Source organism: Nansenia antarctica (assembly GCF_963989245.1).
Source record: "Nansenia antarctica genome assembly, chromosome: 2".
Lineage (NCBI taxonomy): Eukaryota > Metazoa > Chordata > Actinopteri > Argentiniformes > Microstomatidae > Nansenia > Nansenia antarctica.
Window position 1 is genome coordinate 20,604,384 of NC_137675.1, and position 13,119 is coordinate 20,617,502.

General features: G+C 43.1%; 1 protein-coding gene across 2 annotated transcripts in view; it reads left to right on the forward strand.

The window, feature by feature from the left end:
- Nucleotides 1-11,002: 11,002 nt before the first annotated feature.
- Nucleotides 11,003-13,119, forward strand: part of LOC308176068 (voltage-dependent calcium channel gamma-5 subunit) — a gene marked incomplete at both ends in the record, with an annotated part of 10,283 nt that continues 8,166 nt past the window's right edge. The window contains one exon of one of the 2 annotated variants that reach the window (XM_080550666.1): nucleotides 11,003-11,219. In XM_080550666.1, coding sequence (XP_080406792.1) covers nucleotides 11,024-11,219 — 196 coding nt within the window. Of the gene's footprint in view, nucleotides 11,224-13,119 lie in introns of both variants that reach the window. The other variant, XM_080550665.1, reaches the window with a different exon arrangement.

The following is a 13,119-nucleotide window of genomic DNA, read 5'->3' on the forward strand; positions in this document are numbered from 1 at the left end:
GCATTTACGATCCGATGTAAGGCTTATATGAATCTATTACTTTTGATGAAGATCATTCTGAAATCAAAGTCTATTAGATGTAAATAATTGACCAGTAATCGTGTATTATTAATTCAATAATCCCTCCGTGACAACTCTCATCTCTTAATCTCATCTCAATATGTAGCATAGGGGTGCGTTTGACTGAAATAAAGTACTGCTGCAGTCAGGCTTGGCTGCATTGGAGCCTGTCGTGCGACAGACTAATAGCGTTAATAGCAGGTCTGTTGGTGTGAAGGCTGCATGTGAGGCTGTCATTTTTTATTGCTAAAGTCACAGTCTAGTGTTCTCCGGGTGAAGAAAATGACCATAGGGTACGGCCTTCAATCATACCTCTCACCGTCTTGAGGAAATAGTAACAGTGGCTATACTATACTTATTACACATTGCAACCAACTCTTCAAATGCAAGTATCAGATTGCTATTTTCGGACCTTCTCATCTATCTCTCCCTGCATGGCCCTATCCTTGATAAAGTAGTGAATATGGAGGGACAATGGAATTCCATGCTCCTTTGGAAAGAAAAATAATACAAATGTACTGTATAGTACTGTATCCTATAGCTGATGCATTCACAGCCCCACATTGTCGTCCCACAATCGTCTGTTGTGTCTGTTAGCGACACTTCATACACATTGAATGCTGAGAAACATGCTCAGTGTTCTGTCCTCTCTGTTGGAGTCCTGTGGACAGTAGCCTAATGACTAAACAATTTGTCATCTTAAATAGGATGAATTGTGATGACATGGCTACACACCTCAGCTTAAGACCAGAGGTAGAATGATTGGATAGGACTTAATGATAGTCTACCGTCCTTACTTGTCCCTTTTAGGTAAAGATTTCGGAACTGTGGTCATAAAATAACAAGGATAATTCTGATTATTATAGATGAACTATCACTTCATGTACTGTGCGTAACTGTGCCTATATGTTATGATTCGTAGCCTGTAGGTTCCCCTATTATAAAACATCACCATGGAGTGCTTAAGATCAAAAGGTTGAAGAAATACACTCAGTCTGCACATGTTCTCAAGTTCTCAAGAACACTGTCAAGCTGAGATATAACTGGATTTTGTGTAAGTGCTCTGGCACTTAGCGCTTAGCCTTGCTGTCAGCCACCCATTTACACAGATATTGGGCACTGCGTCTGCTTGACAGGAACTTAATACTGGAGCTACCGCTCTCTATCGGAGGTTCCATATCCCACTGCCTGACCGCCTGTGTCTGCATGTCTGTTTGTCTGATCGTCTGGCTGGCTGGCTGGCTTTTAAATGTTTCAGTCTGACAGGCTGGCTTTTAAATGTCTCTCCTCTGTCTTTCTGCCTCTCTGTCTGTCTGTCTGTCTGTCTGTCTGCCAACCTGTAGACAACCTCTTCTCCCCTATGGCACTGTTATACAAACATGCCTTCCTGGTTACTACTACCATGCTCCTTTTCCCAGACTGTCTTATCCATCTATTTAGTCCTCCATAATGTGGTGACATCAGCGTTGTGTTTATTTATTGTTTATTTATTTATTTATTTATTTATTGGAAGGATCCCCATTAGCTATGCCCATAGGCATGAGCTACTTTTAGTGGGGTCCACATTTAAAACATACATTACAAATAACATTTAACATATAAAACATACTTAAATGACAAATATCAAACATTAAAATATATCATACATCATACAAGTTGTGTTGAAACATGGCCAAGTTAAGAGGGACTCAGGCTCCCAACGAAGGCAGGACCGCCACTGCTGGGTCACTGAATGTTGTGTCGTTTTGTCACTCAGAGTCAATTGCCTCACCCCTCGATGACAGTTGCCCCTGGAGACTCCATTTCTGACAGCGGCTGGTGAAAGGGGGAACAAGTCGCCAACCGGCCAAATGTTCAGACTTTTATTCTGAAAAATGTAAATAAATGTCAACGATACACTCGCTAGTCTAACCAAAATATTGCAAAATACAGCTTGTTTTGTGAGCCTGCTAACAATGTAAAGTAGTGTTATAGTTAACTTAGTAGTAGTGGGGATTACTCACCGAATCCATTGCATTGCAATACTTTGGCTTGACTAGCAAGTGTGTCATTGATTTTCAACAATGTTGAAATTTATTTGCATTTTTCAGAATAAAAGTCTGAACATTTGGCTTTTGCCTGCCATTTTGGTGCACTGGCATGACATGGGCATGTAGGCTATGATGAACTTGGGGAAGAGTTCATCAGAGCACTCAGGTTCCACTTTCCACGGCCGAGGAGAAAGGAAAAGTCATTACTGAGCTATAAAAGGGAGTGAATCTGTGGCCAGTAAAAAAAAAAAATGAAATCCATTTTCTGGAAATGTCACTCAAGTTCAGCTTCCTTTTCTGTGATGTTTTCAAATCAAGTTTATCTCATAATGCAGAATCTAGTTTCCATATTCTCCGAAATATCACTCTGGATTATCCCCTCTAAGTATTTATCATCGAGTGTGACCACCACGCATTTATCATCGTAGTATTAGAGTGTGAACCCCACTTGTCCTTTGTGACCCCCTACTCCTTTGTGACCCCCCCCCCCCTTCTCCTTTGCTAAACAGAGCTCTAACAGCATTGAGAGACCTCCCGGGTTCTCTGTCTTAGCGACCGCTATGTTTTAAGGTAAAAACTCATCGTTGGCTAAAACCGTATTGCCTTCTTCCCCAGGCCTTTATATAGATGGCTCTAACTCAAATGCGTTGACAAGCTGTTGACAGTCTGGGCAGTCCATGCATGAAAGGAAGAGAGAGAAGATGAAGAACAGCCAAGAAACACTTGCTGCTCTGAGCCCCATCAGTCAGGGGTATAAATGCTTCGCAGCAGTGGCAGCAGCAGTATCAAAGGCTTGGACCAAGGTCAGCTGTGCTGCTGGAGCCTATTAACATAGTCTGACATGACTGTACAGAGGCGTCCAGAGAGAGGCTTCTGTTGATGCGTTATGACTTAGACTAGAGACAGGGGACAGGGTGGGAAAGATGCCCTGCAGACTCCAGCGGGGTACAACTGTTGGGTTTAGCAAGTGTCTAAAAAAATTAAGCCCCTCTTGTGTGTTTTGGAGGCACAGAGGTGAAATGATGTAATGGCACTTGATAGTAACAGGTGTGTACCTTCACAGGTGTTTGTTTTTAAGATGAATAACATGCTTTCAGGCAGTCAAATAGACAGACAGCATCTTTAATAACAGTTTCCCCATGTGACACGTACTAATGCTTATGTAAGCATGGGTAAGGGAGACTGCCGGGAGTCACAGAACAGTTTGTAGGTCAGGTAGACTGTGTGTGTGTGTGTGTGTGTGTGTGTGTGTGTGTGTGTGTGTGTGTGTGTGTGTGTGTGTGTGTGTGTGTGTGTGTGTGTGTGTGTGTGTGTGTGTGTGTGTGTGTGTGTGTGTGTGTGTGTGTGTGTTGCTCATCAGACCTCTGCAGCTCATCCAGATCGCTGCCGCCCATCTGGTGTTCAATCTCTCCAAATTCTCCCATGTCACCCCCCTCCTTCTCACCCTTCACTGCCTCCCGGTAGCAGCTTGCATCAGATTCAAGACCCCGGTGCTCGCCTACTGGGCAGCAAAGGGAACAGCCCCTCCCTCCCCAAACCCCTGCCCGATCACTCTGCTCATCCTCCTCGGCTGGCCTCCCGGCACCGCCACCTCTAGGTGGATGCAGCAGTCGTGCTACTCGGTCACGACTTTTCACTGTCCTGGAACGAGCTGGCCACTGCTGTCAGGACTGCAGAGTCACTACCTATCTTCTGCCGTAGACTGAAGACCCATCTCTTCAGGCTACATCTTGACAGTCCCTCCTAAAGACCTCTTCATCCCTCAAATTCCTAATCATTTTAAAAGTAATTCTTCTAGTATGGCACCTGGTCGTAGCATAGATTAGTTTTTCTTATGATGACTGATGTATGATGTATGATTCACTTACTTAGACATGTCTAAAATGTCAATGTAAATCAAATGTACATCATCAGCCCAGTAGGACCTACGCTACACTCCACGCTGGAGACAGTGCAGCAGGGTGGTTATGTAGCTTGGCTACGTCCACAGCTGTGTTGGGGCTGCAAAGCCCCTTGACATGTCCCTAAGCCCCGGACATTAACCCCAGGCAGCGGGTGTCCTCTGCTGCCTTCCCACTGACCGCCTGCTGCATACCGCCCGCTAGCCTGCATCAACGGAACACAGAGCCCGCGTTACTCTGGAGACGGCACCATGGCGACCCTCCCGGCCGGCTGTCATGGAAACTGGGGCAGTGGCTCTGGCTTAAGAGAACTCTACTGACAAAAAAAACAAGTCACAGAACAAAATATTTGTTCTGCCTGGGTTGTTTTGGGCATTTTGCCCAAAACAACCAAGGCAGAACAAATATGTTCTCTCCTGCTGAGGTTTTTAGACCCTAGTCATGGTTTTGTTGGATGAAACCCTATTATGACAACTGCCTTTCAGAAGGGCCTGTTGAATTGGTAGATAACATTTTCACAGATGTGCTCAAATAATACTGTAGGAGTACTTTTGTTGGCAATTTGAGATATTTGAATATCTGCTCGATGAAGGTCTGTTATGAGCTGATCTGACAGGATATATATATATATATTATACAAACACAATTAGACATGGATGGAGGAATGAGTCACACAAGTCCAGAATGACTCCCTACCTACTGTCATATTGAAAGCTATATTCTTCTATTCTAATCAACCATCATCAAATGAATCATTCGCCTCAATATTAACTCTCACATCATATACACCTGTAAGTCTTTGACCACCATAACCCTCTATGAAGGGATACAGATGTAGTTTGGAGATGTTAGTGGTGTGGTTAGCACCTTCAAAAGGGGGACTGTTAGCAGAATGCTGTTCTTTTCCATTATTGACTATTCAACAGTTGTGTGAAAAGCAGTTTAGTTTTCAGAAATGGATGAACAGTGGGGTTAAATTGAGGCTGAATGAGCTGTTGGATGACTGCTAATTGACTGGGCAGAGGAAGGGAAACGACCTCGTTTTTAACAATGACGCTTTTATTCCAGCAGATGGGGAGATGTGCCTCATGCATTTAGGCCTAGTGGAGGCAGGTGGACTTACATCAGAGTTCATGTGAAATGGTCAATATGGATATTTCTTATGGCGTCATACCTCGGGACGTCCTCTTCATGGACAACACATAACCTATCATAACTAGGCCTATTTCAAGGGCAACTTATTCCTTGAGAATGAATACTGCAGATATTTTTTTTTAATTGTCTTGATTTTAAATATCTATGTATTGAATAGATGTTCATATACCAAACATAACATTCTTCCATAAAAAGATACATTTTAGTTTTTAACTACTTTTGTTGTACTACATTGTACTACATTAGATTCCAGTCACAGAATGAATGTTCCCATAGAGCTTTACTGGGAGTCGTACTAATGCAGGCAGGGACCACTGAGGGCTTTCTGGATATCCCTGTGTTGGCCCAGGAAGCTTTGAAAATCTAATGAGAAACATCCATCAGAAATGTGTGTGTGTGTGTGTGTGTGTGTGTGTGTGTGTGTGTGTGTGTGTGTGTGTGTGTGTGTGTGTGTGTGTGTGTGTGTGCGTGCGTGCATGCGTGTGTGTGTTCTGTGTTCTCTGAACAATCTCCATTTATAATCCTGGTGGGATTTGGTGGACAATGTGTGCCATGAATTAGTATTCGTAATGGATTGAATAGAGCCTGATGGTGTCTTTGTGTGTGTGTGAATGGACACGCTTGTTATGGAGAAAGGCCATGATGGACATGAATTGGTTATGGGCTGGTTGTGGGTGTCTACTGTCTGACACTTCCTCTTTTGATGATTGAATATGTTGTCCTTTTGGATGTCGTTTTTTTTCTTCTCTGCGGCATATATTTGAAATACATGAAGCTGTGTGTGTGTGTGTGTGTGTGTGTGTGTGTGTGTGTGTGTGTGTGTGTGTGTGTGTGTGTGTGTGATTGTAAGTCGCTTTGGAATGATTGTAAGTCGCTTTGGAATAAGGCGTCTGCTAAATGCCAAAAATGTAAATGTAAATGTGTGTGTGTGTGTGTGTGTGTGTGTGTGTGTGTGTATATACTGTATATGTGCATTCACATCCATATTGGTGTTTGTGAATGACACATCTATCTATTTCTATGCATTTCTCGGGAAACAGATGAGTCATTTCATCCAACATTTAATTGCCATTTTCGACATCACAGCTGTCTCGACATGGCGTATGCGCTTGACATCATTGTACTGCAGCGAAATGGACACAGTGACACACCCCAGTTATCTGCTCAGAATAAGATCTCTGTGTTTGTGTTTTTAATTACAGCACAACACACATATAGGCCTACTCTATGGAGATGTTTAATAAGTTAAAGGAGCAGTCCCTAATGTTTTGTTGTTTTTCCGACGCTTGTTTTGGTATAGAGTTGAGCGAGAGAGAAAGAAAGAAAGAAAGAAAGCGAGAGAGAGAGAGAGAGAGAGAGAGAGAGAGAGAGAGAGAGAGAGAGAGAGAGAGAGAGAGAGAGAGGGAGAGAGAGATGGCTGGGATTACTCTCAAATCTGTATATTTCTGTTAGTGTAATATTACATAATGTATGGTAACCCCCCTGTGTCCCTGTGTAAGACTATGAAAAGATTCCACATATCCAGTAAGATGCAGTAAGTGAACCATATAGTAGTATGTCTACAGACATGCAATACTAAAACCTAATAACTCCAAAACCGCTTCTATTACCTCATAGATGACTTCTGTTAGCTCATAGTTGACTTCTATTACCTCATAGATGACATCTGTTAGCTCATAGATGACTTCTATTACCTCATAGATGACTTCTATTAGCTCATAGATGACTTCTATTACCTCATAGATGACATCTGTTAGCTCATAGATAACTTCTATTACCTCATAGATAACTTCTATTACCTCATAGATGACGTCTGTTACCTAAGAGAAGATAACTTATATTACCTCATAGAGAACTTCTATTACCTCATAGATGACGTCTGTTGCCTCATAGATGACTTCTATTACCTCATAGATGACACCTGTTAGCTCATAGATGACGTATGTTACCTCATAGATGACTTCTATTACCTCATAGATGACGTCTGTTACCTCATAGATGACGTGTCTGAATCTATGCTTCTTCTCTGTCTGCATCCTGACCTCGGTTTGACTTTTATTTCGCTTGGTTGGCCTTACTTTCCCATGTCTTCCAGTACATTCCCAGGAAGAATCTACACCTGTATTCAACATTGAACCCTTTTATGTAATTCTAAAACTGTTGTAGTCTTGCTACGGAAGAGGATATGCACTTTATCCATCTTTTTCCGGTTTTCTTTTTCGGACGGAATATTGTAGAAGCACAACCCAAGGTCGTCTCCTCGTCGGTTAGTGCACCCGATTGCCCACAACTATCCGGCATTTTGTCAAACAACAAACTACTTGGTAAAAACCTGATAAAATAGCAGGCGGGTAGTGGAAGAAAGATTTGTTTTGCCCACCAGGTGGGAGTTCCTATAAGACGTCGCATGAAAACTATGAATTATATGGGTAGAACCAAGAGGCCGACTTGCCTTAGGGGAGGGAGGTGAAAGCTAAAAGAGGTAGTGCAGCTCGCTGGGATCATTAAAGCTGAGCGGATGGAGGATGAGGGCTTTTGTCAAAATGGAATCTTTTCAATGTTTTTAATGCTCTTTCTTCTTTTTTCATGTCGGGGTTTAGGAGCTGTTATGGCAACAGCAACTGTTGAGCGTGATGCTGAGCTTTTGAGGTTTAACTCTTTTTTTAGCTTTTGAGGTTTAACAGCAACTGTTTCATGCACAGTTTGAGACTCAGAGTTAGTATATGAAGGGCGGTTGGGGGTAGGATATAGCAGCAGAATCCAACTGACTTTTATATTTCTGAATAGGACAAATAAATAGGGAACAATCAACGACATTGATTTAGGCAGTTTGGCATTCTCTCGGATTAGAAAGTCTAGGCAGAACGTTCTGGAACGTTATTGTCATGGAACAGTTGGTGCCAAGATGGAGAATAGTTGAACAAACTATGTGGGTCTGTATCAGCTGTACGGTATGGATCTGACAGCAATGTAATTTTAACCCTGTTCCCCAGCCTCACACACCTAAAAGTGGCCAATTATTTCTAGCTGATTGCAACAGAGCCAGTGACTTCCATTACCTTACATAATGAAATCACACATACAGAACCAATGATTGGCCCGACCAAGTCAGGTCCTTCAATTATTAGTTCTGCTGATTTAGTTTTCGGGTTTTTTTCCTGAACCAGGAAGTGTGTCCCGTTATGCACGTAATTATTAGTTCACACTTCCCTGATGGGGCCCTGATAGGTTTCTATTTTTAGGGGTTTGGTAATGACACCTTGTTTGTGGCAGAACGGCTTGGGGTAACTGCCCCCCCTACGATCCATCCACAGCTCCTGACAATGAAGTCCCCTGTGCATCACATGCTAGCAGGCTGTCGTAGACAGAGCTATTGCAAGGCTGCCATTAGTATATAAGTAGACCTGTCGTTTGGTCGCCTCTGGGTTGAATGGGAATTGTTTGGGCTGCGGTGCAAGAAATGATGGTTTCTAATAATGAACCTCAATTCCTGTCCCTAATGGCTTACCATACATGCTGACCTTTGTGACAAGGTCGTCATTTTTGATTGGTTGATGGGTCTCCTCTCCTATACAGTGCCCTGCATAAATAATGGGACGGTGTAGTATTACAGTACTATAGAAGATATTCTCAGCTTTTATTTAATAGCATTTGTGTATTGGTTTCACCATTCAGAAATAAACATTTAAAAAGAATAGTCCCCCTATTTTAGGGTACCCAAAAGTAATGGGATAATTGGCTTGGCAGGTGTTCCTGGTAAGTCAGGTGTGTTCCGTAACATCATTTGTGCAGGCATAAGAGAGCTGTCAATGACTCGTATTGATTCTAGGCTTTGCATTTGCTATTGGTGTTTGTCAACATGAGGACCAAAGAGGCGTCATTGAAAGTCAAGGAAGCCGTTATTAGGCTGAGAGATCTGAAACATAGCTAAAACCTCAGGCTTGCCAAAATCAACAATTTAGAACATGTTGAAAAGCAAGAAGGAAAGCACAGTGAGCTCAGCAATCACAAACAGGCTGGTTGGCCAAGGAAGACCTTCACAGGAAGACCTTCACATTGAGAAACCTTCACAGTGAGAAATCTGCAGGAATTGTGTGATGCAATCATGTCATCATCATGTCATCGCCAGAATCTCAAAGGAATGTTTCCAACATCTTTTTGGAAACAATGCCACGAAGAGTTGATGCTGTTTTGAGAGCAAAGGGAGGCCCTAACCAGTATTAGCATAGTGTTCAGTGAGTGTATATATACTGTAATATATAAACTGACTCCTGCTTTAAGGAGTGACCACTCCACTGAGGGAAAATTAGGTCAGTGGCCAGATCTAGGGGGAAAAAAGAGTATTCTTGTTTCTCTCAACCCAGCTCTGTCTCCAGGCTCCCACCGCAAACTCATAGTGACAGTCCACAGACAAGCCATTATATAAAATGTCTCTCTCCTCCACACACATTCCACGTCAAGCCGCCAAGCCTTGCGGCTAGAGTGGACAACAGTTACTGTAGGAAGTGAACCATGCTTATGGTTGACGAGCAGAAACATGGGAAGACTATCATACGCTGTACACTGCTGTGCTAGACCTGGGCCTGGTTATGCTTGGTTGGACGGTACTGTAGTTATAGTTGTAGTTTACTGCAAATCTAGTGCCTTTCACACCAAATGAATGAGAACGTGTGTCCAAACCTTTTACTGGTACTGTACATGTATACATACATGCATACTTGCGGTGGTTCGGCAGTTCGATCCTGGGCTGGCCACATGTCGAGGGGTAAGACACTGAACTGGGGCAAGACACTGAACCCCAAATTGCTCCCAATGAGTGGGCCGGCACCTTGCACCTTGCCGCCATTGGTGTGTGAGTGAATGTGTGTGTGAATGTGTGTGTGAACGGGTGAATGAGAGGCCATTGTAAAGTGCTTTGGAATAAGTGCAGTCCACACATACATATTAATAAATATGCATACATACAATACATACATACATGCATACATACATACATACATGCATACATACATACATGCATACATACATTATTACATACATACAAGCATTATTACAGTTTTTACTGTATTATTACTATATTATTACAGTGTTATTACTGCATTATTACTGTGTTATTACTGCATATCACCATGTTATTGCTGCATCATTACTACATTATTACAGTGTTATTACTACATTATTACAGTGATATTACTGTATTATTACAGAATTATATCTGAATTATCACTGTCATTGCTACATTCGAGTATTATTAAAATACATAAATACAAATTGCTCTATTACAGTGTGATTAATGTATTATCACTGTGTTACTACAGTGTTGTCAATGCATTATCACTGTATTACTATAGTTTTATTGATGCATTATCACTATGTTGTTGCTGCATTGTTTCTGCAACATTAAAGTGTTAAGAACACTAATAATGCAGTAATAACACTGTAATAATGTAGTAATAACACTAATAATGCAGTAATAACATTGTAATAATGCAGGAATAACACTGTAATAATGCAGGAATAACACTGTAATAATGCACACACACACACACACACACACACACACACACACACACACACAGAGAAGAGTTATAGCATGTCAATTGAATTCTCCAAATATACAAAACAAGTCCAATACAAAGAAAAAAGCTTGCAAAGAAAAGTGATTCTGATCGAGGACATATATATTTACAATTTTGGCATTTAACAGACGCCTTTATCCAAAGCGACTTACAACAAATACATTTGACTAAGTAAGAGAATCATCTATCCAGGAAGGTCCCTTCAGTCTCACCCTCTCCCCTAACCTCTCTTCCCTCTCTCCTCTCCTCTGCAGCTCCTCTTTCCGCCAGTGGCGCCCCCTGCTGTTCAGGCTGTGGTATGAGCCTATTTGGCAGGAAGGCGCTGACGTTGCTGAGCAGCGTGTTCGCCGTGTGCGCCCTGGGCCTGCTGGGGATCGCCGTGAGCACGGACTACTGGCTGTACCTGGAGGAGGGGGTCATACTGCCCCTCAACCAGAGCACCGAGGTACGCATGGCCCTGCACTCCGGCCTGTGGAGGGTCTGCTTCGTGGCCGGTGAGTTACAGGTGGCCCTCTAATACTCTGTTTCTCTCGCTCACTCGCTTTCTCTCTCTCTCTCGCTCTCTGTCTCTCTCTCACTTTCACTCTCACTATTTCTGTCTCTCTCACCACTCTCTGTCTCTCTCACTCTCTTGCTACCTCTCCATCTCTCTCTCTCTCTCACTCTCTCTTTCACTCTCTGTCTCTCTCACTCTTTCTGTCTCTCTCAGGCTCTCTGTCTCGCTCACTCTCTTGCTACCTCTCTCTCTCTCTATCTCTCACCATTCTATTCCAACTTGCCTCGACTCTCACTCTCACGACTCTCTGTCTTTGTTTATCTGTCTCACTGTCCATCTTTGTCTGTCTGTCTGTCTCCTTGTCTTTGTCTGTCTGTCTGTTTCTGTGCCGGTCTGTCTCGCTGTGTCTTTATGTCTTCCTCCCTACCCGTCTGTCTGTCTCTCTCTGTGTCTGTCTGTCTTTGTCTCTCTCTCTTTCTTTCTCCCTCTCTCTCCCTCTCTCTCTCACCCCCTCTCCCTCCTGAATTCTTGTGAAACTTGTTATTGGTGTAATAGAAGATGTGACATGCCACAGGTGTCCTATTGTAAGAAGCGTGTCGGTGCAATCAAGAGCATGAGTGTTTGTTGCCCAGCCTTTACCTTTCATCTCCGGGTAGGACAGACACCACCACCCTCTGTCCTGTTGTGTGTTTGAACTCACCCTGGCTTCACCCTCTCAACATTGTGTCCAGGTACATCACAATGTTGTCTTTTTGTAGAACATACTTCTGCTGTCAATGTTCTGTCAGTCAATATCCATTGTTCAACTGTTCCAAGGACTTGCCAACGCTTCTTTCCTGTATACCGCCACACACACACACACACACACACACACACACACACACACACACACACACACACGCACACACGCACACACGCACACACACACGCACACACACACACACACACACACACACACACACACACCGTTATCTTCTAGACACAACGAATCTTCCCTATTCCGACAGTGGTTGAATATTCCTTTGCACCAACATTCTCAAATCACAGAAGTTCTTCATTCCCACTATCCAATATCTCTGCTTCCCTCCACTTGCCTGTATTTTACCAGCACACTATTCATTCGTACTTCCGTAAAGGAAAATACAAAATAGCTGGCATGCATCTCTCTTTCCAGCATGATTTGTTACCTTACGTCCTATCACAGGGGAGCTCCTCTCCTTGACCACACCCTTACTCTCCACCTCACTAACGGGAGGCATGATGAGAGCTTGGCGGTACGATAGGAAGTTCTAACGTTAACCCCTTCCTCTCGTACAGTAGACGTTCAGTCGCCACCTCCTCGACAAGTGTTGCCCAGCAACAGACCAGGTATTCATTTCCTGTCTTAAACAGTTCTAGTATGTTCTCTCTCTCTAACCCTGGCTGCTTTTAGGCTGCAACCCTTATTAAACCTATCACCCCCCCCCCCCTTCCCCCCATATTGGTTTGGGACGGAAACAACATAGAATGCATCGGTAGCTAATGCCTCTCTTGATCGAAGGTACAGAAATTAAACCATAAGGACCGGCAAATATTCCGAAAAAAACATTCTAGGATAAATTAACGTTTGACAAAGTCCACTGTGAGCTTTTGGCCTGGATGTGTTGTGCCCACCGAGGAGCATTACCCATGATGCACCTCACTGCCAAACTGATATGTAAAGGCATGATACAATGCCTTGAATGACCTCAATGCCAGCTCTTAACCATCCCCATGTCTCCTCTGGAGCTCAATAGCCCATGGTCATGGTGTGACGCTGTGGCGATTATGTAACATACACAGATGTTCCTACCATTGTCTAAAGAGCCATTTCCATATAAGGACTAATGGACCCACCTAGAGAGTCTGTGTTTTCGGTC